The sequence below is a fragment of the Cyprinus carpio genome, chromosome B25 (genome assembly GCF_018340385.1).
Source record: "Cyprinus carpio isolate SPL01 chromosome B25, ASM1834038v1, whole genome shotgun sequence".
Taxonomy (NCBI): Eukaryota; Metazoa; Chordata; class Actinopteri; order Cypriniformes; family Cyprinidae; genus Cyprinus; species Cyprinus carpio.
In genome coordinates, this window is record NC_056621.1 from 9,155,775 (window position 1) to 9,180,777 (window position 25,003).

The window sequence follows — 25,003 nt, forward strand, 5'->3', positions numbered from 1 at the left end:
AGAGAATGCAATTTACTTTGCAAAGGAACGCAAAACTTTGTGAGGGAAAGCAAAACTTTGTGAGAGAACGCAAAACTTTGTGAGAGAACGCAAAACTTTGCGAGAGAACGCAAAACTTTAGCGAGAGAATGCTATTTTTTTTTTCTCCCACCCAAAATTTTTTCACTCACTCTGATTTTTTCCCCCCACCTTTTGAGAGAGAAAGAAAAAAAAATTTCAATATAGATACATAATTATAAAAATTAACTATATGTTTTAATAAATTGATAAAATGAATAAACTAAAATAAATTAAAATAAAATAATTAAACTGGCGACAAAACATAGCACAGCTGTTTTGCATTAAGTATAGACAAAGAAACTTTAAACTTATGACACTGTGTTTGCTTAGGTTAGGCTCTAATCAATTCTAATAAATGTTTCAACCAGAGTGTTCCGATCTTGAATTCAGAGTGGAATCAAAAGCACAAAATTGCTGTATATAATAGACATTCATTTAGCAAGTCCTTATTTTGAATTCTAGAAAGCATTACAGTTTCCTCTTCAAGCTTTTTGCTTAGGATCAATGCTGAAATCTGTGAGTCAGCTACTGCCACCCCAACATGCTCTCCTTCTCACAGGTGTCACAGGGACCCTGTCAGAAGCCTTGGCTATCAAAAAAAGAAACCTCCTTTTCTGACACATCTCTGACAAAAAAGCCAATTAGTCAGACCTCTCATGGCACAGACCTGTTCTCGTGTATGCCGGAGAGAGCTTTCATCCTGCTGTACAAGAACATCTCCCCATGGAGAGATGACGTTGTTGCTGAGCGCTAGTGGCATGAGGGTGTGAGTTTCATGGGGGAAACTGCAGGTTGGTGTGATGGATTTTTTTGTGTGTGTCTTTAAACACCGATCTATACTGAGAAAAAACTAAAACAAAAAACAACAACAAAAAAAAAACCTTTATAACAGGAAGTTATAAAAAGAATAACCTGCCTGTCCACTCCTACACAGTTTTGCACTGCAACATGACTCTGAGAGAGAGAGAGAGAGAGAGAGAGAGAGAGAGAGAGAGAGAGAGAGAGCTGCTTCAGTCCGTCACTGACACACTCCCTGTTAATATAACAAGAAACAGCATTTGCAGTGCAATTGACATGACATTCAATGAGAAATAATACATTACCATTCATAAGTTTCTCTATAAGATTTTAATGTATTTGAAAGGCTCTTATGGTCAAAAAAGTGGCATTAACTTGATAAAAAACATATAAAAAAATAATAATAATAATTTAATTTACAATTAATTTACAATTTAAAAATAATTTTCTGTTTTATTATATTTTAAAGGGGTCATCGGATGCACAATTCACTTTTACATGTTGTTTGAACTGAAATGTGTCTTGGCAGTGTGTGTACACAACCACATAATGATAAAAATCCACTCAGTGTTTTTTTTTTTTTTATCTTGATGAATCCAAACCCCTTTCTCAAATCAAGCCATTCTCAGATTCCTACCTGTGTGACGTTACCCAGGCCAAGGCCCCTCCCACTATTGCTGATTGACACTAGCATGTTACCTTAGACCAGGGTTCCTCAAGTCTTACCCTGGAGGTCCAATGCGCTGCAGAGGTTAGCTCCAACCCTGATCAACCTCACCTACCTGTGATTTTCTACTGATCTCGAAGACACTGATTAGCATGCTCAGGTGTGTTTGATTATGGTTAGAGCTAAACTCTGCAGGAAAGTGGATCTCGTGGTCCAGATTTGAGGATCTCTGCTTTAGACAGTGCGGCTAAAGTTTAACTGTGCGTCACCGCACAGAAGAGATGGGTGGGGTGAGCAGAGCTCATTAGCATTTAAAGGGACGGCTTGCTGTAAACAGACTGTTTTTGACAGGTTAGAAGGGTGTTATTTTACACTACCATTGAGAAATTTTTAGCCAAAGTATGTTATAGACTTTTCATTAAGACCCTAAAGAATCATATCAATTTGTGGAAAATGGGCATCCGATGACCCCTTTAAAATTAACATTTTTACACTTGTGATGATAAAGCTGAATTTTACTGTCACGTGATCCTTCAGAAATCATTCTAATATGTTGATTTGGTTCTCAAGAAACATTTTTTATTATTATCAATTTTGAAAATGGTAATTGATAATATTTTGTGGAAACTGGGACTTGAAGAGGAAAATAACAGCGTTTAATTGAATTTTTTTTAACATCATCCATATCCTTGTTACCATTGATCAAAGAAAAAAATGTGTATTGTGCACATTAAATATATATATATAATTTGAGTTGAATCTATCTGTCTATCTATCTATCTATCTATCTATCTATCTTTCTTTCTTTCTTTCTTTCTTTCTAAAGGATCATTTCTGGAGGATCAAAATTCAGCTTTGCATTACAGGAATAAATTACATTTTAACATGTATTCAAACAGAAACAGTTGTTTTAAATTGTGATAACATTTCACAATATTACTGTTTTACTGTATTTGAAATCAAACAAATGCAACTTTTTGAGGACAAGAGATGTCTTTCAAACAACATCTTACTGACCCCAAACTTTTGAACTGTAGTGGCCTTAGTAGTCTACCAAATGATTGATTTTTACATAACAAAAGTCCCAACTAGAAGAAAAAAAAAACTTCACTTTCTCTGAAGTTTCTCATGCAAGCACTAAGATTCAAAATATAAAATAGCTTTTATTTTTAAAGCCAGTCAAATCATATGGGTGCTGCCAAATTTGGAAACCCCTTGCCATCTTTTGTATTTCAGGAAGAACTACTGAAACATCCTGGATAGTCTGGTTCTCCTTTGACTACAGGGACCTGTGGCCTGTGTTCCTGAAGAGAGAGTGTGAAAGAAAGTACATAAAAAAATGAGGGATGACAGCCAGTGACACAGAGAATGTATTAGAAAGAGAATGACAGATGCACAGATGGGAGAAGATACAAGATTTTGGGACAGTTGGTATCCCCCATATTTAAGAATATAACTTTACGACCTCTATAGACAACTGACTTCATCTGTGTCATTCTGCTGCTCTGAGTTTTATGGGAGCTATCTTTCAGAAGTTTATAAAGTGGCATTGCAATGTATCACGAGTCATGATGAGTGACGGTCTCATTGCCTGGATTCATGGGCTGGTAATGGGAAGTAAAGCCCAATGAATGTGAAAACCAGTAGGTCGCAACATGGCTTAACTGCCTGAATCCCACTTTTGCACTGTGATGAATAACTGCATATTTTAATAAGACTTATAAATCCTAAAAAAATAAATAAAATAAAAATATTTCTCTAGGCACAGGTTTAAAAATCACAATATATACGATATACCCAAGCAACACATTTGTAGCCTATCATGATGTAGTTAGCGATATCCAACCCTAAAACGGACTTAATTTGTATAGGAATCACATCAGACATTAGCATTAACCAACCAAATTCCTTAAGCTTTACATTTAACCTGACACAAATGAATAATGCAAAAATGCAAATAATGTCTCCCGGAAATGCGATTAGTCATTCCGATACAATGCCAACATTTCATAAACCTCATCGAAATCACCAACAGGCATTATCATTAATGTCCAATTCATATTTCAATGAGTGAAGAGGACGGCGTCAACACATTTATTGTGTTCTCTCAAAGCACTCAACTTTCATCAAGCCAAATAAAGCTCTCATTGGGGCTCAGGGGCCTTCAGAGCCTGCGGAGACAATGGAGCTTCTCTCTTTTACTGATGAGCATCCTATCGCATTTCAGAGAGGGAGACATGGCTGACTGACTAACCACAAAGTCAAAGGCTCATTTTGGAATTCTTTCACAGAGAAGGAAAAGATGTAAGCTGTTTTAGCGCGTTCCTCCCGTTGTGAGGGGAATAAAACAACAGCCACATCAACGGTGGCATGAATAATAAATAATGTCATCTCAGAAACAAAGAGAGAGAGATGGATGGAGTGAGAGAGAGTGATGGAAGATGATGAAAAACAGAGTTTGCATGCAAAGGCCAGAAAAAAAGAAAAAGAACAAGTGAAAAAAGAAGGAGATGCCTATGAGTGACGGGTTTTAGAGAAGGACAAAGTTAGAAAGAATAAGAGAGGGCAGAGAGACTGACAAAGTGAAAATTCAAGCAAAATTGGCATGAGGGAGAAAAGAAAGAGACCACAACCAGAACTACAACTAAAAGTAAAGAAAAATAAAAAATAAATAAAAACAATAAAGCAAAACAAAACAAACCAAAAGCAAAGCAAAACAAAAACATCTTATTTGACCCCAAACTTTTGAACTGTAGTTTATACATATTTATAAAGCAGTGCCCTTAGTAGTCTACCAAATGAAGTGATGAAGTGACGTTTAATGCAAAAAAAAAAAACCTAATTGAAAAAAGCAAAGCAAACGGAAAAAAAACAACATTTTACTCATCTTACACAAACAAAACAAAAACACTAGTTGTTTTTTTTTTTTTTTTAATTCTTAAAAGTAGCTAATATTCCATTTTTATATTTATATTTTTTATACTTGATCAAATAAATTTGAAATTATTATTTATATATTTTCCCACTTTTTTAAACATGTGGTTAGTTCGGTCTGTTAGAATTTGACAAATTCTAATCATTTTGCACATGCTTATCAACCAAAATGTTTTACTATTTCAGAGTAAAAATGACTAAAAACTGAAATATTACAGCCTGCAAGCCGTCTATATAAAGGAAAAGTGACATTTTATTGCGAGGAGGTTCAGTGAGTGGACCGAGAGTTTTTAATGAGAGTTACTCCCTGGCCCCCCTCTGCTATTGCTCATGGGAATAACCTTTACAAGTTACCTATGAAAACCATTGCTGGATATATTGAGTCCTCTCTCCATGAAAAATTAAAAAAAGATGTTCCAATGAAAAAAGATGTTCCTGTAGAAATCCAGAAGGCAACCTTTCATTTCACCACACATGGCTAGTAGACACATGAAAGCGAACGCCCAACTTCAAAAAGCAGGTCGACCAAAGCAATAGGCCCCTGTATTGATTTCTTTGTCTTTTATCCAAAGCTGCTGAAAACAAATTTCCTTTGGTGGTCGGGGTATGAAAACAAAGAATAAACACAAGACAATCGGCCCCTTGATAGCGAAACTCTGACTGCAAGGGTCACAAAGCTTGGCGAATCTCCAAAACAAGTGGCTGCCAAAATCTAATGTTAAAGTCAGTATAAATTGAAAATTTACCCTATTTCATTTTAGAATATTTTATTGTTCGTAATAGCTTATTGTACCAAAATAAAAGTATTCTAATCTTTCATCAAAATGTAATAACTAGCTTTTCAACATTTCTGATGTTTTAAAAACAGTTGTAAAAAATTAAAAAGGTTCAGTAGGATAAAATATAAAAACATGTGTGGCAGTATATTAACCTTTTAATGTAAATAAAAAGAAAACTACCAACAAAGAAAAAAAATAATAAAAAATATTTTTGTGCGTATTAATTCAGAACAATGATAGATTTTTTTGTGCTCATAACTTGATTTCCCTGAAAGTACACTGATTTATTAATCATCCACGTCAAATGTCAAAACAGAACTGGGAAACGGATAACACTGCCGCTTTGTTCCCGGGACCTGACCCCGTGTGTATTGTGAATGACACGTCTGGAAATCTCTGGGATTTTTTCTATCATAAAAGTCAGTGCTCTGTGAAGACCACACATGGAATGGGAGAACAAAACAAAAGGGTCCAAAAAGAGACGGTACTGTAGTATGTGCTTGTTTGACTCCTCCTCTCTCTTTCTCTTTCATACAGACTTAGTGTTGAATATGTCTTAAAGAGAAAGACACCTCTATATGTGTAACACCATTGCTCAATCACAAAAAAAAAAAAAAAAAAACGGAATTTCAACTCTAAACTATTAAAAAAAACAATAATGAAAATGTAAATCATACACGTTCAAAACAATGATTATCTAAATAAAGACTGAAATAAACCTATATCTCTTCAAAAATAAAAATAGTACTTTAGTTGTTCCTTATTTCTACAACTAACTAATTTGCCCCTAATAATTACACTACATACTTGTAAAAAAAAAATATTATAATAAAAATGATCTAAAACTACTATGCCCATAAAAGTTATTCTACTAAGCCAATAAGAAAAAGGGAAATACAAAACGTGTGAAAAAAACAAGAAAAATCACTTGATTTCCAAACAAGTAGTAAAAGACTTATTTATTTTAAGATATTATTTAAATGTGTGTATGCTAACTATGTATGAGATGTATAAAAAAAGCCAAAGAAAGACAAATTAGTCAGTTATTAAAAAAATGAGCACTGTCAAATCGATTGTTCACGATTAATCGCATCCAAAATAATGGCTAGTGTTTACATAATATACTGTATGTGTGCACTGTGTATATGTACATGTATATATAAATACACATACATGCAGGTGCATCTCAATAAATTAGAATGTCGTGGAAAAGTTCATTTATTTTAGTAACTCAACTCAAATTGTGAAACTCGTGTATTACATAAATTCAATGCACACAGACTGAAGTAGTTTAAGTCTTTGGTTCTTTTTGTGATTATTTTGGCTCACATTTAACAAAAACCCACAAATTCAACAAATTAGAATACTTCATAAGACCAATAAAGAAAAAAATTAAAAAAAAACATTTTTAGTGAATTGTTGGCCTTCTAGAAAGTATGTTCATTTACTGTACATGTACTCAATACTTGTTAGGGGATCCTTTTGCTTTAATTACTGCCTCAATTCGGCATGGCATGGAGGTGATCAGTTCGTGGCACTGCTGAGGTGGTATGGAAGCCCAGGTTTCTTGGACAGTGGCCTTCAGCTTATCTGCATTTTCTGGTCTCTTGTTTCTCATTTTCCTCTTGACAATACCCCATAGATTCTCTCTGGGGTTCAGGTCTGGTAAGTTTGCTGGCCAGTCAAGCACACCAACATCATGGTCATTTAACCAACTTTTGGTGCTTTTGGCAGTGTGGGCAGGTGCCAAATCCTGCTGGAAAATGAAATCAGCATCTTCAAAAAGCTGGTCAGCAAAAGGAAGCATAAAGTGCTCCAGAATTTCTTGGTAAACGGGTGCAGTGACTTTGGTTTTCAAAAAACACAATGGACCAACACCAGCAGATGACATTGCACCCCAAATCATCACAGACTGTGGAAACTTAACACTGGACTTCAAGCAACTTGAGCTATGAGCTTCGCCACCCTTCCTCCAGACTCTAGGACCTTGGTTTCCAAATGAAAAACAAAACTTGCTCTCTTCTGAAAAGAGGACTTTGGACCACTGGGCAACAGTCCAGTTCTTCTTCTCCTTAGCCCAGGTAAGATGCCTCTGACGTTGTTTGTGGTTCAGCGAATTCCTTGACACGTCTGTGTTTGGTGGTTCTTGATGCCTTGACCTCAGCCTCAGTCCATTGCTTGTGAAGTTCACTCAAATTCTTGAATCGATTTTGCTTGACAGTCCTCAAAAGGCTGTGGTCCTCTCAGTTGGTTGTGCATCTTTTTCTTCCACACTTTTTCCTTCCACTCAACTATCTGTTAACATGCTTGGATACAGCACTCTGTGAACAGCCAGCTTCTTTGGCAGTGAATGTTTGTGCTTACCCTCTTTGTGAAGGGTGTCAATGATTGTCTTCTTGACAAGTGTCAGATCAGCAGTCTTCCTCATGATTGTGTAGCCTAGTGAACCAAACTGAGAGACCATTTTGAAGGCTCAGGAAACCTTTGCAGGTGTTTTGAGTTGATTAGCTGATTGGCATGTCACCATATTCTAATTTGTTGAGAATTGGTGACTTTTTGTTAAATATGACCCAAAATCATCACAATTAAAAGAACCAAAGACTTAAACTATTTCAGTCTGCGTGCATTGAATTTATTTAATACACAAGTTTCACAATTTGAGTTGAATTACTGAAATAAATGAACTTTTCCACGACATTCTAATTTATTGAGATGCACCTGTACATGTATATATTTAAGAAATACATGTAATATATATATTTATTTCATACTGATTAATCAATTTGACAGCAAAAAAATAAAAATAAAGAAAAATTACATTTAATTTCCAAAACAATTTAGTGTGGTTGAAGTGACACTGTGGTGGTAACGTTTAAGAAAACTCACAAAAATGTGTAGAAAATTGTGTAGATTCTGTGTACACACATAGTTTAAGTTAACAGACTGCTAGTGTCCAGGTTGTACCGGATACTTGGCATGAAAAAAGGTTCCCATACACCCTACTAAAATGCTTACAGTGGACACATGTAGTGACAAATACATGACACAAAGAGTTCCCGAACATTTTGTACAGAAGACATTCACCAGCAACGCTCACCAACATAAAATCGCACACGTGTCGGTTTATGACAGAAAGAAAATAAGAAGTGCATTTGCAGGCCGTGATGGACAGCACAAATTGGGGTGGACTGTGTGGATGTGACAGTCTGCGATTCCATGTCCTTTCCACCGCTCGCCGGCAGGAAATTGGGAAATAACAGTCCTGTCACACTCGTCCCATTCAGCCTTCATTAAGTAAATCATCTCTCTCTTTGCCCGCATTCTCCACCACCGTCTCCACCACAACTCAGGCAGCTCTACAGCAAACAATCTTTGTTTATTCAAAACACACAACAGAGGGTCTTTGCTGACTGTCGGGACGAGGAAATGAGCGAGCCAATGTAACACAGAATTTCAAGAGGCGCAGGTTGCCGCGGACTGTTAAGCCAATTATCGAAAGGAGTCATTTCGGTCAAGCAATTTTAAACCATCAAACAACTACAGACAAAGACAATATGTTAACAAGTGCTCAGCAAAGCTGCTCTTTAGAGATTAAACCAATGTATTTGTCTGCCAGGATACTCACAAAGCTCACTTTTGAGAAATGGTTGAGGGTGGTGCTGAGTAACACATGGCGGAGAACTTTATCATCATAAATTATGCACGGAGGGCCAAACCATCTCTTGAATAAGACCAGCCATGATACTGTGCAGAGTATCCAAAAATGGAAAACACATTGTCCCCATTTGCTAAACATGGCCTACTTAAGAAGATCTATTGCCTGGTGTAGATAAATGAGTGAACCCAACTTCACGATCCATCTCTAAAAGTATGAGTCTCAAGGAACAAACAATTGACTTTCAAATGTGGTGTTTAATCAGAGGGTTCAAGAACATTGTAGCACAAAGGACTCACATGTAGCGCAGGTGGGGGTTCTTGGCGAAGGCTCGCGACTGAATCGTACGTAAGTTGCAGTTCACAATGTTCCTGGAATGGAAAAGACAAATAAACATGTATTAGTAGTTTTGATCAACCATTTTGACCTTGCTGGAAATTATTTTGCATGTGTTAAATTATTATTTAACACATGCAAAAAAAAAAAAACATCATTTTGCATGTGTTAAATTATTATTTAACACATGCAAAATGATGAAAAAAATTATGGCAGTTCAGAATATATTGACTTCTAAAGCCACTTTTGTAAAGATATTTAGTTCATTCTTAAATATATAATTTACAGCTTCTCACAAATTAATCTCACTATTTCTAAAGAAGATTTGTATTTCTAAAGAAGTTTTCAAACAGCTTCAGTTTCATACTGAAAATCAAAAGAACATGCGGATGAACTTCAGCTGATCATTAATTTATGTCTCATTCTAGCTTTTTCCCCGCAATTTTTTTTAAGTTTGTTTCATCTGTGCATCAAATGTGTGCAAAGAGAAAATGTTTATGGCAAATATTTAAAACAAGTGCAAGATGTGATGAAAAACTTGATAAACTGTAATGCTACAGAAAAAAAAAAACACCTGTGGCAAAGTACAATTAGGTTATGCTAATGTCAAATGCTGCGCCAAGTTGCTCTGATTAGCCTTTAAGATCTTGCAAAAAGATTTTATGTGTGCAAATCATAGGTTTAAGAGGAGGTGAGCTGGTAAAAAAAAAGAGTAAAAGACCAGTTCATGTTCATCATTTTAAATGAATTTGACAGCAGCTAGGGGCTAAACGGGCTGCTAATTGCCTAGCCGTCTCGCAGCAGTGTCAAAAGGGGAAATGTGGAAGTAAAAGGGAAAAAACATCTAATCTTCTCTTCCAGTCTGCCTCCTCTCCTCAAGTAACATCATTAAGGGCAGAATATCATCAAGAGCCTGCATCCTTGCTCCCGGAGTTATTTACGCTGGCAGCTGGAATCAATTATGAATATTGAATACATTTTTTTTTTCATTGGCATTTGTGAGATGTTTATTTGCACAAAGCACTCTCCGCTCTTGTTATTAGGGATGTTTGCGTGAGCGATAACATCAAAGTATTTCTTTTAGCATTAGGTTGGAGACTTGAGCCCGGATGAACATGATACTTTACATGGATAATCACAAACTGCCAATTCTGAATTGTGAATGGTGGCCTGAACGGAGGTCTCGGAGCAGGTGAGACTGATTCTGAGGAGTATAATTGACATGACATGAGTTTTCCTAGCAAATTAGTTAGAGGATAGGAGTGTTTTATTATGTACACCCAAATCCTGTCGACTGCAACATTCGGCCTGATTTATCTGCAGCATATGGTTAATTACAGATACCATGATCGCTATAAAATGTAAACGTGTCTCTTAAGGCCTGTTCATTACAAAGACGATAACTATAACGTTAACTATACAGTTTCAATAATCTTTCAAATTATTTAAGAATTGAGACATCCAAACTAAATATATTGAAAAACAGAGAATGTTATAGCTGGAATAACTTCCTAAATGATTATTATTTATTTTATTTTTTTCAGCTGATGAACAACCTAAACCCTGGCAGCCAATCAGAATCCAACAGACTTTGAAGAGATTTAAAATTTAGGTCACACTTTACTTTAAGGCCCAGTTCTCACTATTAACAAACCATTAACTACAACTTTTACCTCAATAAATTCCCAATTTGCTGTTTATTAGTAGTTAGAAAGTAGTTGTTAAATGTAGGTATTGGTTAGGATTAGGGATGTAGAATATGGTCATGCAGAATATGTGCTTTATAAATATTAATAAACAACCAATATGTTAATAATAGACAAGCCTATAAGCAACTAGTTAATAATGAGAATTGGCCCCAGTGCTAACGTGTTATGGCAGATGACAAAATTGTAGCATGCTTATAATAAACAGAACATTATCGTTAGAGTTATCATTCTTAGTGGCCTTTAAAAGAACAGTTCACCCAAAAATGTAATTTTTGTCATCATTTATACCTGATCTCATGACGAAAACGTACATGTGGGAACTTTTTTCACAAAATACGAAATACTTACCAATAATTACATATCACTGCAGTTTCCAACAGAAATGAACACTAAAGGAGGTCAAACAGTTAGCACTTGTAATCGTTTTCATACACAGTTATGATTACAGCTCCTTATGTTTCGCTTTCTGGATGTAACAAGCTTGCTCGGAAGCTCAGCCAGCATGGAATTGGACTTAGAATGCATAATCCTTGGGTATGAATCCCGTGGAAAAACATGACTTACGATGAAAGAGTGTGAGATAAAAAAAAAAAGCTAAAACAGCATGCTTGGAATTGTGTTTTTATGTCACATTCACTTTTGTTCATACTATCGGGTAGGTTTAAGTGTAGTGCAGATGGTGTGTCATTTTAAAACATCATGGAGCATTAGAATTATAACGCTCCTTAATGGACATTTCAATTCAGAACTGCGGTGACGCATACAAAACCAACGTCACATAAAACGTACCATACTGTATGTACGTTTATCTGTTCGGGGGGAAAAAACGAACACTCTTTTAACACCACTCTGTGGACATTTCACATCGAATGTGTTACGAAATGCGCATGGCGCTACGTATTTCGCATCTCATCATGAGATCAGGCTCCATTTATTCATCCTTATTCATCCAAATTTTTAGTATGGGTCACCATACTTGGCTGTATGTCACGTCACTCACTTATGTTGTTCTAAATCTGACTTTCTTACATTTAAAAGAATGTGGGAATGTGTTTTTTTTTTTTTTTTTTTTTTACATTTTAAAGAGGGAGAATGTGGGAAGAGCAGGAACACAAGTGTATGTACAGATGTTCACCAAAAGTTCAAGTTTGGGGAATATAGGGCTGCAAATTTAAACGACGAAAACACATTTGAAAAATACAGCATCTGAAATGTCTTGGACTGATTCTTGCCTCAATGCTATGAACTCAAATGTCAAAGCTGCATGATTTGTTGCATTCTGGGAGCAGTTACTTTTGCATTTTAAACGTTTAATTATTTGTGACTTCTTAAAAACAGAAGCCCTAGAGTGTGGAATCATATCATATCATAATTTAACATGCTAAAAGCCTAGAGTAACCACACATTTACTCTGGGGGGGGAGAAAGGAAAAAAACCTGAATCTTCCCATCTCAGAAATTCTCTCCAGAGGCAGAACGTGACCAGGTTCTGCCACATCACCTTAATAGTAATTTGAAAAGGTGAGAGTTAACCTCTAATGAAAACCTTACTAATCATTGCTTCTGGTCTCCATTAACCAGTAGAGTTGTAATAGGGAGGAAGAGGAGGTCTGAGGGGCTCTTGTGAGGTAAACACACCTGCATGACAGCAGCAGACTGAATGAGGAAAAGCAAGACTTGACCAGATGGATGGTGTTGGGGGATGTAATTAAATTTTCTGGCTACTTCAGCAGCATTATTTGATCATTTTAAAGCAGGCCTTGGGGAGGCACTTTTTATGTGGGTCTGGCTAGAAAAAGCTTTTGGATGCCACTGTGAAAGTTGCCCATGCTAGCGTGTCATCGCTAGCGATACATTCTTGCAGATGTCAGATCAAAAAGCTTTCTTTGCCGATTTATGTTTCTTTTATTAAGTGTGGCGGCACTCTGTCATTGACCCTACATTGATTTGCTTGTTATCAGTATTGTCCTAAGCGAGATGTTGTAGTGATGTGGTACTCACAGTCTCTGAAGCCCAGTGTACAACTCCATGTCAACATCCCTCAACGTCTGCAAGCCCGACCAGTTCTCAATGTGTCTGTAAAACAAATAGAACATAGAATTAGACGATATTCATCTACAAATTCCCATTAGTCTGTAAAAAAGAGAAAGATGCTGTAATTAGTTCAAAACAAGAGTGTGATAAAGATTAGAAGAGCACCAATATCAAGAATCCTGACCAATAAAATAAAATAAAATGTAATATTGGCTGATATAATTCCAATATATTGTGCATTTTTACTGGACAAACACACAACAGACAAGTGACTGGATATGTTCAAACCCAAATTTGAACTTTCATCACCCACATAACCCATGCACTAATCACAAGGCCATGGCTCCAACTTATATAGCACATTTGATAAAGCCCCAAAAAAGAACAAATATTAATAGAACCCAAAGAACAAAAACAGAGAGCATTCATGATTTTTTTCCAAGCAGTCCAAAACTGATGCCAGTGGTTGACAGAAATAACTAGACCTCTTCAGAGCAGCTGTGACAAGAGCCAGCTGGCATCATCGTTTTGTGAATTAGCACCCATTACAACATAGACTCTGATTAATAAATGTTTTCAGAAGTTTCACCAACGCCATAACTATGTTTCTAGAAGTTTCCCCAGCTCAAACACTTTGGGCATCTGCTGCTAAACACTGATAAACACAGCCGCTCAGAAGACAACAAGGGCTTGGAGACGAGCAGACAAAATGAAAGTTTGAGCTCTGTGCATCATATTAAAATGTTTATCCTTTCATGTCAATGCAGGTATAAATATTACAAACACACTCTTAAAAAATAAAGACTTCAAAAGGACGGTTTCATAGCGATGCCATAGAAGAACCATTCTGAGTTCCCCAAAGAACCTTTTAAGGAAAAGTTCTTAAAAGAAAAAATTTTCTAAGTGTAAAGAATATTTTAATAATCTGAAGAACCATTTTCCACTATAAAGAATTTTTATGCAGTGGAATGGCAGTTAAAGGCTGATCATGGAGCTACTGATGCCAATAAAGAACGTTATTTTTAAAAGAGTATTTTGGTCCTTAAAAAATAAAGACACCATAGAGTAATTAAGCCCACATTGGCTGTTCAGACAGAATCTGTCATACACCAAACAAAACCAGAAATTAGCCTGTACAGAACCATCCATAGAGATTTTCAGACCTTTTAGAAAATGCACAAAAAAATATTTTCTTATTTCATTCTATGGTAATTGTATATGCTGAAAGTCTTGTAATGGTGAGGTTCAAAGCATGCACATATTTACAAATAGCTAATCAACTTTTGTACTTGGGGGAGAGACCAGAATGACAGGAAAATCTGTTTTTCTAATCCGTGCTGTACTGTGAAATGTGGTTTTGGAAGCCCTTCGGTTTGAAGGACCCTCTTGGCTGCAGGAAAGTGTTTTCCAGTGTCAGTGACGGAAGGCTTTAGATGAACAACAGGAGGCTTCTGCCTAACCAGCATCTGTCTTCAGCTGGCTCATGCACCACAGAGGACAGCCTGGAGACATATGTGGATATACTGTACCAGGACTTCATTCACAGTAAACGGTATCATCAACAGTAAACAAACATCAACGAGAAACGACTAAAAAAGTAGAAGTGATGCACTAATGGACTAAAATGAAAAATAATAATAAAGAATAATACATAAAGGAATATAGAAAAATTATAAATAGTAGAATAAACTTCATTTTTTTCTTTTTTTTTTTTATTGCAAGAAATACAGCCAAGTATTTATTATTATATTTATTATATTTTTACAGGTTTGTTTTTTTTATTTGGTGTGTGTTTTGGCGTGTGGCAAATATGTTGTACATTTTTCATATGTATTCATTTTACACCATTTTACTCTGACTGAGAAATTGCACATTTTTTTTGTCAATAAAAATATCACTTTAATTATGATAATGTGCAAAATGATGACAGCGTCAACTATAACTGGACAAATTGTACAAAAAAGTTTAAAAACAAAACTTAAATACAAAAATGTTATATTTAAATATCATTCATACTATATAATTGTATTTATTAGTTTAGTTAAATTTTATTTACAGTATATTAAGTTTTTATTTTTTTATTTTATGTAATTGTGTAATAAGTATCACTATGTTTATGTTTTGTATTTTTTTAAATATTCCTATTTAGCTTTATTTTGATTGCAGCCTTAGTAATTTTAACACTTTAATTTTAAATTAATTCAAATCAAATTCTATATTTTATTTCTGCTTAATTTGTATTACAGAAATATATATATATATATACACACACACATATATATATGTATTACAGAAACACACACACACCACACACACACACACATATATATATATATATATATATCTATATATATATATATATATATATATATATAGATATATATATATATATACACACACACACACACACACACACACATGTTATACACACACACACACACACACACACACATGTGACAATGCATCCATCAACATTATAATATAATATATATATATATATATATAAATAAAATCATCCACAAATAAGTATACATATAAATACAAAATCATATCAGATCAGACCTACTCATATTACAAACAGTTTTATGTTTATTATAGAATATTTAACTAACACATATTTCTATTTATATTACACAAAAATATAAAAGTACATCAAATATACCATATGTGTAAAAAAAAAAAATAATAAAAAAAAATCACCATCATTACCATTGACAAAACCAAAAGAACCTTTTGTCAACAAATTTGTCAGTAATTTCATTGATGAGGTGTAGTGACACTGACAGTAGCTCACCATTATTCATTGTCTGGTGCTCCCAAATCATGTTCCATCTCACGATTTACGACTAGTTTAAATTACCCACAATGCAATTACACCTAAGCTAATGAGAAAGCGTTTAATTGAAAAGAGGGCTGCCACATTCCCTGGAGCTTTTGGCTTGTCAGCTATGCAAATTCACGCACTTGTAGTTTGCTGTTGTGGAAATGTGGTTCCCAGAGGTCTCCCCTCTCGTCCATTGACTGGAAGTGGCGCTTGGCACCTGACGGCCAGAGGATCAAGTTGGGTAGTCCATTTTGCGACACTCCTAAAGAAATCCAAAGTCTTAATCGCTTATTTATCTCTGGAACTTAACGGCAAATGAATTTAAACTTCTGGGATTTGCCACTGTGTCATGATCTCGATACTGTCAGTTCAATCATTCAGTGGCTCAGGCGCTTCTCTCTCCATTTCTCTCCCGATCACTCATTCGCTCGCACATACACACACCCAGATGCTGTTTTTCTTGACACCGCAGTAAGCAGCTGCACGACACACATCTTCGATAGCTGTGCCCGGGAAATTACGAGCCGCCCTCCATCTGTTGCTAGCATTAGTTTTTCTGAGCTCGGCTTGCACAGATTTACATCAGCCATAGAAATGTAACAATGTCCATATCTGGTTTGAACATGTCGACCGTCTACGCTTGATCTCTTTATGTATGAGTGGGCATATGTGGGTGCATTTATGTAATAAACAGACCGCATCCTGCACTGAGACACTTCGTCGCACATCCCGATTGTTTACCACACCTAAGTTTAATCATAAATTATTTTTATATGTAGTTGAACTGGGGCTCTTTGAGCTGTGTAAGATTGAGAGGCTGTCGTTTAATGGCATGGGTCTTATGATATGGCAATCACACTAAACCGGTTCCACAAATACTGATCTTCAGCCATTTTTCAAAAATTAAAAGGTCACGTGCTTAGGCAAATCACATACCCAAAATGTCAGGTAACAGTAATGTTTACACAAACATAAAATTCTGTCGTTTTTTTATACTTTTACTGTAAATCTTACTTTCTTTTGTGGAGCAAAAAAGGAGACATTTTGAAGAATGTTATAGGATGATTTTTCTCAGTTCTTTGAGCACATATCAGCATTTCTTTAAATGCTGAATAGATTCTGTAGCTTAAACTGTACTTAAATCGAAAGTTGAAGACATGGAAGAATCGAAATTTGGAGGGGGAGTTGGAAGACGGTGATAGACTAGACAGATCTGTAAGTGTGCTCTGGGTTTTTACCCCTGTGACTAACTGACACATCGACTAATTGATAGGTCCACTGATTGTGCTGTGCACTTTCTAAATGACCAGTAATGAGTCAAAGAGCAGATTCAGAGTGTCTAAAGAACATGTACCAACAGTAGACACGTCATCCTGTGGCTCCTGCACATTTCTAGACGATTTTGGCCCTCTTTAGTCATCATATCATAACAGATTCATAAAGCTTTCTGGAAAGCACACATAAAACAATCTTGTAAACAAGCATTCCTTGAGGATTCATTAAGTATGCGTGACGGTTTTCTATAATAAACATTTGTGAGAGCGAAAAGCCACTGCAGGCAACCACAGAATGACTTGAATTAAGCACAATTTGGTTTATTGCAGAAATTTAAGTGTTACTTTTATGATCAAACTGTCTCTTTGACATTTCAAGCCTGCCTTCAAAACAACATGCTGCTATAAAACATCTCAAATTTAATTGCTTTATATCGCTGTCATATAAGGAAATGGTTATTGTAAAAGAAGCATCACAGTTTCCAACCATAAAATGAAAGCTGTTTTCTGTATTCTGAACAAAAGCTTTACATATTGATATCATTGCCACCTCAGCACTCTTCAGTAGAACACAAAAGGAGATATTTTGCAGAGTGTCAAAGCTGCTCTTTTCCATAAAACAAAAATAAAGTCATTTGGGTTTGGAAAGACACGAGAACAAGTATATTATGTCCGAATAAATACACATCCATTCTGTGAACAACAACAAAAGCTGTTATCGAAGACGGGTCCCTACAGAAAAGCGAAGTCCTACCTTTTGTAGTTTTTCCACCAAAAGCTAATATAAGATAATTTTTTTTTTTTTTTTTTTTTTGTGAATAACAACACAGAGCTGCAGCTAACAAGATAAGCATGGCTTGTTTCAAGTCCCAGGTTAACATAAAAAGCTTGCAGCAACATGACACGTAAGTCAGACACTAAATTAAAAACAATGCAATGGAAAGTTATGTTATAGTAAAACTTAAAGGATTAAATTTATAAGATAGATATCATATTATAGATAGATAGATAGACAGACAGACAGACAGATCTACAATATTTAAAAGTTATTTAAAATGACAACTACATTCTATAATGCATACTGTATATTTTAGAGGGGGTAGGCGACTCTCAGTTTGAGAAATGTGCACAAGTTTGCATGTATACGACCTCTGGTCCGGTTCATAACAAAATGCTGATGCTCATGAGAAAGATTTTCATCAGGCAAGGCTTTTCCATTGCACACAGGAAGATTTCTTATGACTTTATATTTCAAAGTAAAAAAAATTACCTCTGACCACTGCCTAAAAAGCTAGCTAGTGTGTTTCTGCCAAGAGTACAGATTGTTCTATGAATGGCTAAGGAAGTACAACGCCATGTCCCAATCCTCCAAAAACATCTAGTTCCATCTCCGAAATGGCGTCGCAACAGGAGGGATTGATCTGAGTTTCATAAATATTCCAGTATTGGAGATCTGCATATGCTCTTCGTTTGATGTAGGGAACCTGAGAGACGGAGCAGAACACTGGAAGACTGCCAGCTCTAAATCTTCCCTTCACTTCAGCTTTAGGTAAAGAATGAATACAAAGTCATGGTGATTTACTAAACCATTCCGATAATTAAGTTCAAGTAGCAACACGCTGGCGTAGCGAGATCTGACAACCCCACAAAACTTCATTTCTCTTTCTATTGTTGTTCCTTCTCTTCTTTCCTTTCGCAGTCAATGTGACAGATGCACAGCCAAAGCTATAGGAGTCCAGATCATTTATTTTACACAGCAATAACCCAACTTCTTTGCACACTGAAAGGAAATGCTAGGAAATAAACAAGAAGCTAGACATAAAACTCACACAACCATATTCCAGCATCTATGGATGTCTGTCGATGCATCTGGGAACATCCTTTGATGAAATATAGGAATATAATACACTTCCATAAGCAAAGAGTAATTTTTTTATAAGGCAAATCTTAAAAACTTCCACTAAACTTTGAAACGCCATTTTTTTATGTCATCGGTTCACTGTGTGTATATTTTTATTTCGATTTTAAAAACGAGTGGTGCTGGAATAAACAGCTGTGCCAAAGATTGCGTGGTTCATGGCTTCACACCTCACTAAAAGAGTTTCCCAACAACATCAAATGGCCAGACTCATGTCTTGCCAACAGATACAGTACAACTGAAATGTTCAGTATTTTGACATCCAGACGGAGGAAACTCTGACTACAAAGTCAACAAACAGTTTTAGCTACACTGACCCTGAGAACTTGCTATAAAGCGCCAGATTCTTCGCCCACAACATTTGAAGCATAAAGCAGAATTATGTTTACATTTATGCAGTCCGAAGGCATTTTAAAGTTACTTTCAGTGCATTTAAGGTATAACTATCAGTAAGTGGACCGCCTGGGAATCACTTTAACAAAAAGTAAATACACTAAAACAAGATTTTCTTTAAATGAAATAAACAAAAGCTTAAGAAAAACCTGTAACTAAACTAAATGACTCCAAAACAAATAAAAATAAATGAAATAGCCCAAATTTATTTTTTGACACATGGTTCATATAAAAACATATAAAAACTTTTAATAATAGTTTTTATATATAATTACTTATATAATATTTTGAATAATATTCAGCATTGAATTACGTCAGCTTTGCCTAATCAGTTTTCATTTTCATTTAATTTTTGAATTTTTTTTTTAAAAACTTTGTAGGGGTGTAATAGTACACGTATTCGTATAGAAAATTCTCGGTATGGTACCAAACAAATCATTCTATTTTTTCAGGAAATTCATGAAATAAACATAAATGAACATGTCATGTAATCGCTCAATCTGTGTTTAATTTTTGGGAAGACGTCATTAAAAACAGCTTGTAAACAATGTCACGTAGCATTTCATTTACCTCAGGCATTTCATCAGTGTCCACAGCTTGTTATTTTCTAAAGAAATGAAGAGCAGTTTGAGAAATGTTAGACTATATACTTCATTATATTTTACTTTACCTGTTATTGATGTCTTAATTATCTAAGGTATGTTTAAATACATCTTTAATGAAACAAGTTATGACAGCCACTGTGTAAATGATTGTATTTCAACAGCAAATAGAATTTGTATCATTTAGAAGCTAATTTAAAAACTGCATTTTCTGTAATTTACATGTTTGCATACAAACTTTTAATTTGAATGTTGGCTAATTTAAAAACTGCATTTTCTGTAATTTACATGTTTGCTTTTAATTTTTTTTTTGGAATTTTTATTATTATTTATTTAATTTTATTGTAAGACCATTGTTTAGTTTTTTTTTTTTGTTTATGTTTTTTTTAATTTTGTTTAATTTTGGGCTATGATGTCAAAACTGAGGTATGTACCGAACCGTCATGTTTGTGTACATACATGTGTGTGTGTGTGTGTGTGTGTGTGTGTGTGTGTGGTATGTAATGTATATATATATATATATATATATATATATATATATATATATATATATATATATATTAGGTTATATATTAGGTTTTTTTGTTTTTTTAAACACTACAGGAATCAGAGCTTTAAACTCAGTTAACAGCGACAAAAATGTCCACGAATGGAAACACATTGGTAAAAAATGTGCTAAAAAACCATCAGGGTTTGAATTCCATAAGCCTTGCACCCCTGGTTTGAAGAGCTGCGCCAGTGTAAAGACCTCAACCCAGCAGGGCACAGAAATGACAGAGGTGGCACTGAAGATCTGAAAGCCATCAGACAAAACTTGCACTGCTTCTCAAAGCCATTTATCAGATCGAAAGAAACACAGAGTGCATTTTTTTATTTAATTTTTTTCAGTCGGACCCCTGCGGCAATCCGTGAGGCTAAGCCGATGACTGCGCTTCAGCCAGAGATGGAAGAGAAGCCACAGAAAGGTGCAGAAGAGTCGAGGGAGGTCGTTTGGCCTTTTCTTTTTTCTCCCTCTGTCTCTGCCGCCCCTGATCTCAGCGGTGAAGCCGCCCACTCGCTCGACTGTGCTCTGGAACCCGCGGCTTTCAAGACCACCTACAGAACCAGCAGCCTACACACATCCAAAAAACATCCCTTCAATACATAATCTATTTTCCTAAAAAAAGCTATTTAATCATAGTAGTTCTTTCCTGTAGTCCAAACACACCTAATGATTGAAAGTAAGCAGTGGCATGTACGGGAAACATCACAGGAAACGGCTCATAAGAACATGCACGCTGCGTATATTAGCATATTGCTTTTATCCCAGCGCCTCTGTTCTGGATCAACAAGCCCTCAGCAGCATTGTGCTGATTCTGCAATTTATTCTAATCCGACCCGGGTTGTAAAAACAAGCACATCTCTGAAAGCAATGATGCAATTCCAGCTCGTGCTTTATTCAGTGTGCAGCGCCAAACATATTCATGCTTTAAGAAAAAAGAGGGACAAAATAAAAAGACACGTGTTTACCAGATGCACATGACTGCTACATGATTTTTAAATGTTAGACAATTCAAAATGTTAAACACTGACTTGCAAAAGTGTTTTTTAGTGATGCACTGAACCATAAATGACTGAAAATAAACATTAATTTTAGTTATTTTGGTAACGTTTTACAGTAAGGTTCAATTAGTTTATCTTTGTTTTAAATACACGTTACAATAATTGTATATTATAAATTTTTTAATTATTCATAATTACTAATTTATATATTTTCAACATTTAACATTAGCCTAAACTACCATTTAAAAGATTGGGTTTAATATGATTATTTATTTTCTTTGTTTGTTTATTCAGTAATTCAAGAAATTTATCTCATTATTCAACTAGGATGCTTTAAATTAATCAAAAGTGACAGTAAATGCTGTTTAATATTACAAAAGATTTATATTGCAAAAAAATGCTATTCTTTTGAACTTTCATCAAAAAATAAAATAAAAAATAAACTGAAAAATATTAAACAGCACAAGTGTATTCAACATTAATAATAGAAATGTTTCTTGAGCATCAAATCAGCATATTAGAATAATTTCTGAAAAGTAAGCTTTGCTACAACAGAAATAAATTACATTGATAAATATATTAAAATAGAAAGTAGTTCTTTAAAATTGTCATAATATTTCACAATATTACTGTTTTTACTGTATTTTTGATCACATAAATAATGGATTTTACCATCCCCAAACCTTTGGAAGGTAGTGTAGGTTAATAATTAGGTTTTTATAGATTATAGATAAATATCTGGATGACAAACAAATAAAATAAAGTGAAAGAAAAGAAAAGAAAATATAATTTGGATGGTAGTGTAGATTAATTTTTAGGTTTTTATAGTTAAATACACATTATATATCGTTTAACAGATTTAAAGCACAGCTCTGCTTAAAGTAATCACTAAAAGCCACTTGTGTGAAGAACTTAGAAGCACGGTGGCTTGCTGTGTGACGCCATAATAATTTGCGCCAGTGTTTTGTACTCGTGGTAAAAATGGTTCCATCAAAACATGCTGAGAAAATAGGCTTCACCTGTGAATACAGCTGCATCCTCAAAACCATAAATGGAAAACTATATCTCATTCATAGAGTTCCATTAAATGTTTGGGGTGACTGTGGACAGAGAATACTAAAGATGGTTGCCATGGAAACTCTGCTTTTGTTTGAATATTAGCTGAACACCGGATATACAAACTTCAGCTCACTCTCATAAAGAAAACTGAAGGTGAAAACTGCATAAAAACGTGCCTTAGTTAACTGTTAACTGATTAAAATTATATATTAAAGGGCTCATATGATGTTGCTAAAAAAAAATTATTTTGTGTATTTGGTGTAATGAAATGTGTTCATGTGGTTTAAGGTTCAAAAAACACATTATTTTCCAATATAATGTACATTATGTACATTATGCCCCGCCTTTCTCCTCTATGCCCCGCCTTTCTGAAACACATCATTGAAAAGCAAGGTGTGCTCTGATTGGCCAGCTATCCCGTGCTTTGTGATTGGCCGAATACCTCAAGCATGTGACGGAAATGTAACGCCCCTTACTATAAGAAACATACAAAATGAACTGTTCTGGAACAGTGTTGTAAATACAACTTAACCACTGATTTCTAGTTGTGTCCTCTTTTGGATGGCCAAACAATAAATGTTCGCTTTCCCCACGAAACAGCGTCTCCACGACATGGCGCCAGCGGCAACAGCGAGAATCTAAGTTATGCCTTCTTTCTTTGCGTGAACATTTGGGTGGTGTTATGCAAATCTTACCACACAGTGATGTAGATATGTGGGGGCGTGTTAGAACGAGCCATTTTAGGGGGGTGTTGTTGACTCTTAACTTTTATAAAGAATATCTCGTTGGATTTGAGACTTTAGTCTTTACAACTCCACAGATCTTCTTTATGCACCAAGAGCTTGTAACACTCCAAAGAGAAAGGAACAATTGAAATTGCATCATATGACCCCTTTAAAATGAATTAACATGACATCTTGACTAATTATTCAATGGATATTTGAGTATTTGTTTAAAAATATATACAAACCTTCATTCTCTGAAGTTTGTTTTTGCCGTAGGATTTCATCTTAACCGTTTCATTCTTATAAACCACATTTTATTAGTACAGTTTCAACAAAAGGTTATTTCCTCATTTTTCATGTAATGCTTTATGAAACACTGATAATGAAATGGAAAAGCCTCATCATAAAATGAATCTCTCAAGTCTGCAGCAGAACAACAGAGCAAATAATTCCCTGGTTTATAGATGCTCATGTTAAAAAAAGAAAATTGTGTTATCATTTACTCTCACTCTTATGTCACAATACATGATGATGTCAGACAGGATGTTTGCACTCTTCTTTTGTCTTTAAAAAACATAATTAAATGATTATTATTATTATTATTATTAATATTATTATTATGCCACAAATGCCCAGGTTCATTGTTGATAATTGTTTTTTTAGCTTGGATATTGATATTATACAGATATCTAATATAATAAAACAATTACATATAATTATATAATTACCACATTTACCCACATTATATATAATATAAACCAAATATTTAAAAGTATTAGTATTATTACTTCCACACCATAATATTAATATATAAAATGTAATGTTAATTGTTATACTAAATTATAATCTGTGTGATTATAATTTAGTATAATAATTAATATAATAATAAAAATAAATAAATTAATATTGTAATTATGATACTATTAAATAAAAAACTACTACTACTACTACTACTAATAATAATAATAATAACAACATCTACTCTATTTTCTTCTTATATAATAAATTAATTAATTTATAATTAATTGGCACAAATTAATGAATAAACATCAAATAGGTAACACGTATTGTTGTTTTATGATGAAAAAATTAAATATAATAAGCAAAAGTATCATAATCATCATTATTATTATCATCATTATCATTTGTAATTATATTATAATATAAAACAGCGCTGATGTTTGTAATTTATTCTATTTAATAATATAATAAAGTAAATTACACTATAAAACAAACTGTTATTATAAAATAGAATAATTCTAAAATTATTATTACTATTATTATTATTATTATTAGCAATTATATTATAATATAAAACATTGTTTATTCAATTTCATAATTTAATGAAATAAATTATTATATTATAATACAAATTGTTTTATGATATTATAAAATAGAATAACCATTTAAAAATTATTATTATTATTATTATTATTATTACAGTTATTTGCAATTATATTATAATATAAAACTGTATTGTTTTTAATTTATTCTATTTAATAATATAATGCAATAAATTATTACATTATAAAACAATTTTTTATATAATATTCTAAAATAGATAATAAAAATAAATATAGAAATTAAAAATGATTCTATTCTATTCTATTATATTATAAAACAAATTATTATATGATATTATAAAGTAGATAATACAAATAAAATATATATATTAAATAACTTTGCGTTACATTA

At 34.1% G+C, this 25,003-nt stretch overlaps 1 protein-coding gene across 2 annotated transcripts in view; it reads right to left on the minus strand.

Moving 5' to 3' along the window:
- The window catches only part of LOC109110590 (NT-3 growth factor receptor-like), a 241,719-nt gene that overhangs the window by 169,663 nt on the left and 47,053 nt on the right, over positions 1-25,003 (minus strand). For both annotated transcript variants that reach the window (XM_042753532.1, XM_042753531.1), the window contains exons 2-3: positions 12,939-13,013; positions 9,193-9,264 (exon numbers count right to left, since the gene is read on the minus strand). In XM_042753532.1, coding sequence (XP_042609466.1) covers positions 9,193-9,264; positions 12,939-12,967 — 101 coding nt within the window. In that variant the 5' untranslated portion in view covers positions 12,968-13,013. The remainder of the gene's footprint in view (positions 1-9,192; positions 9,265-12,938; positions 13,014-25,003) is intronic.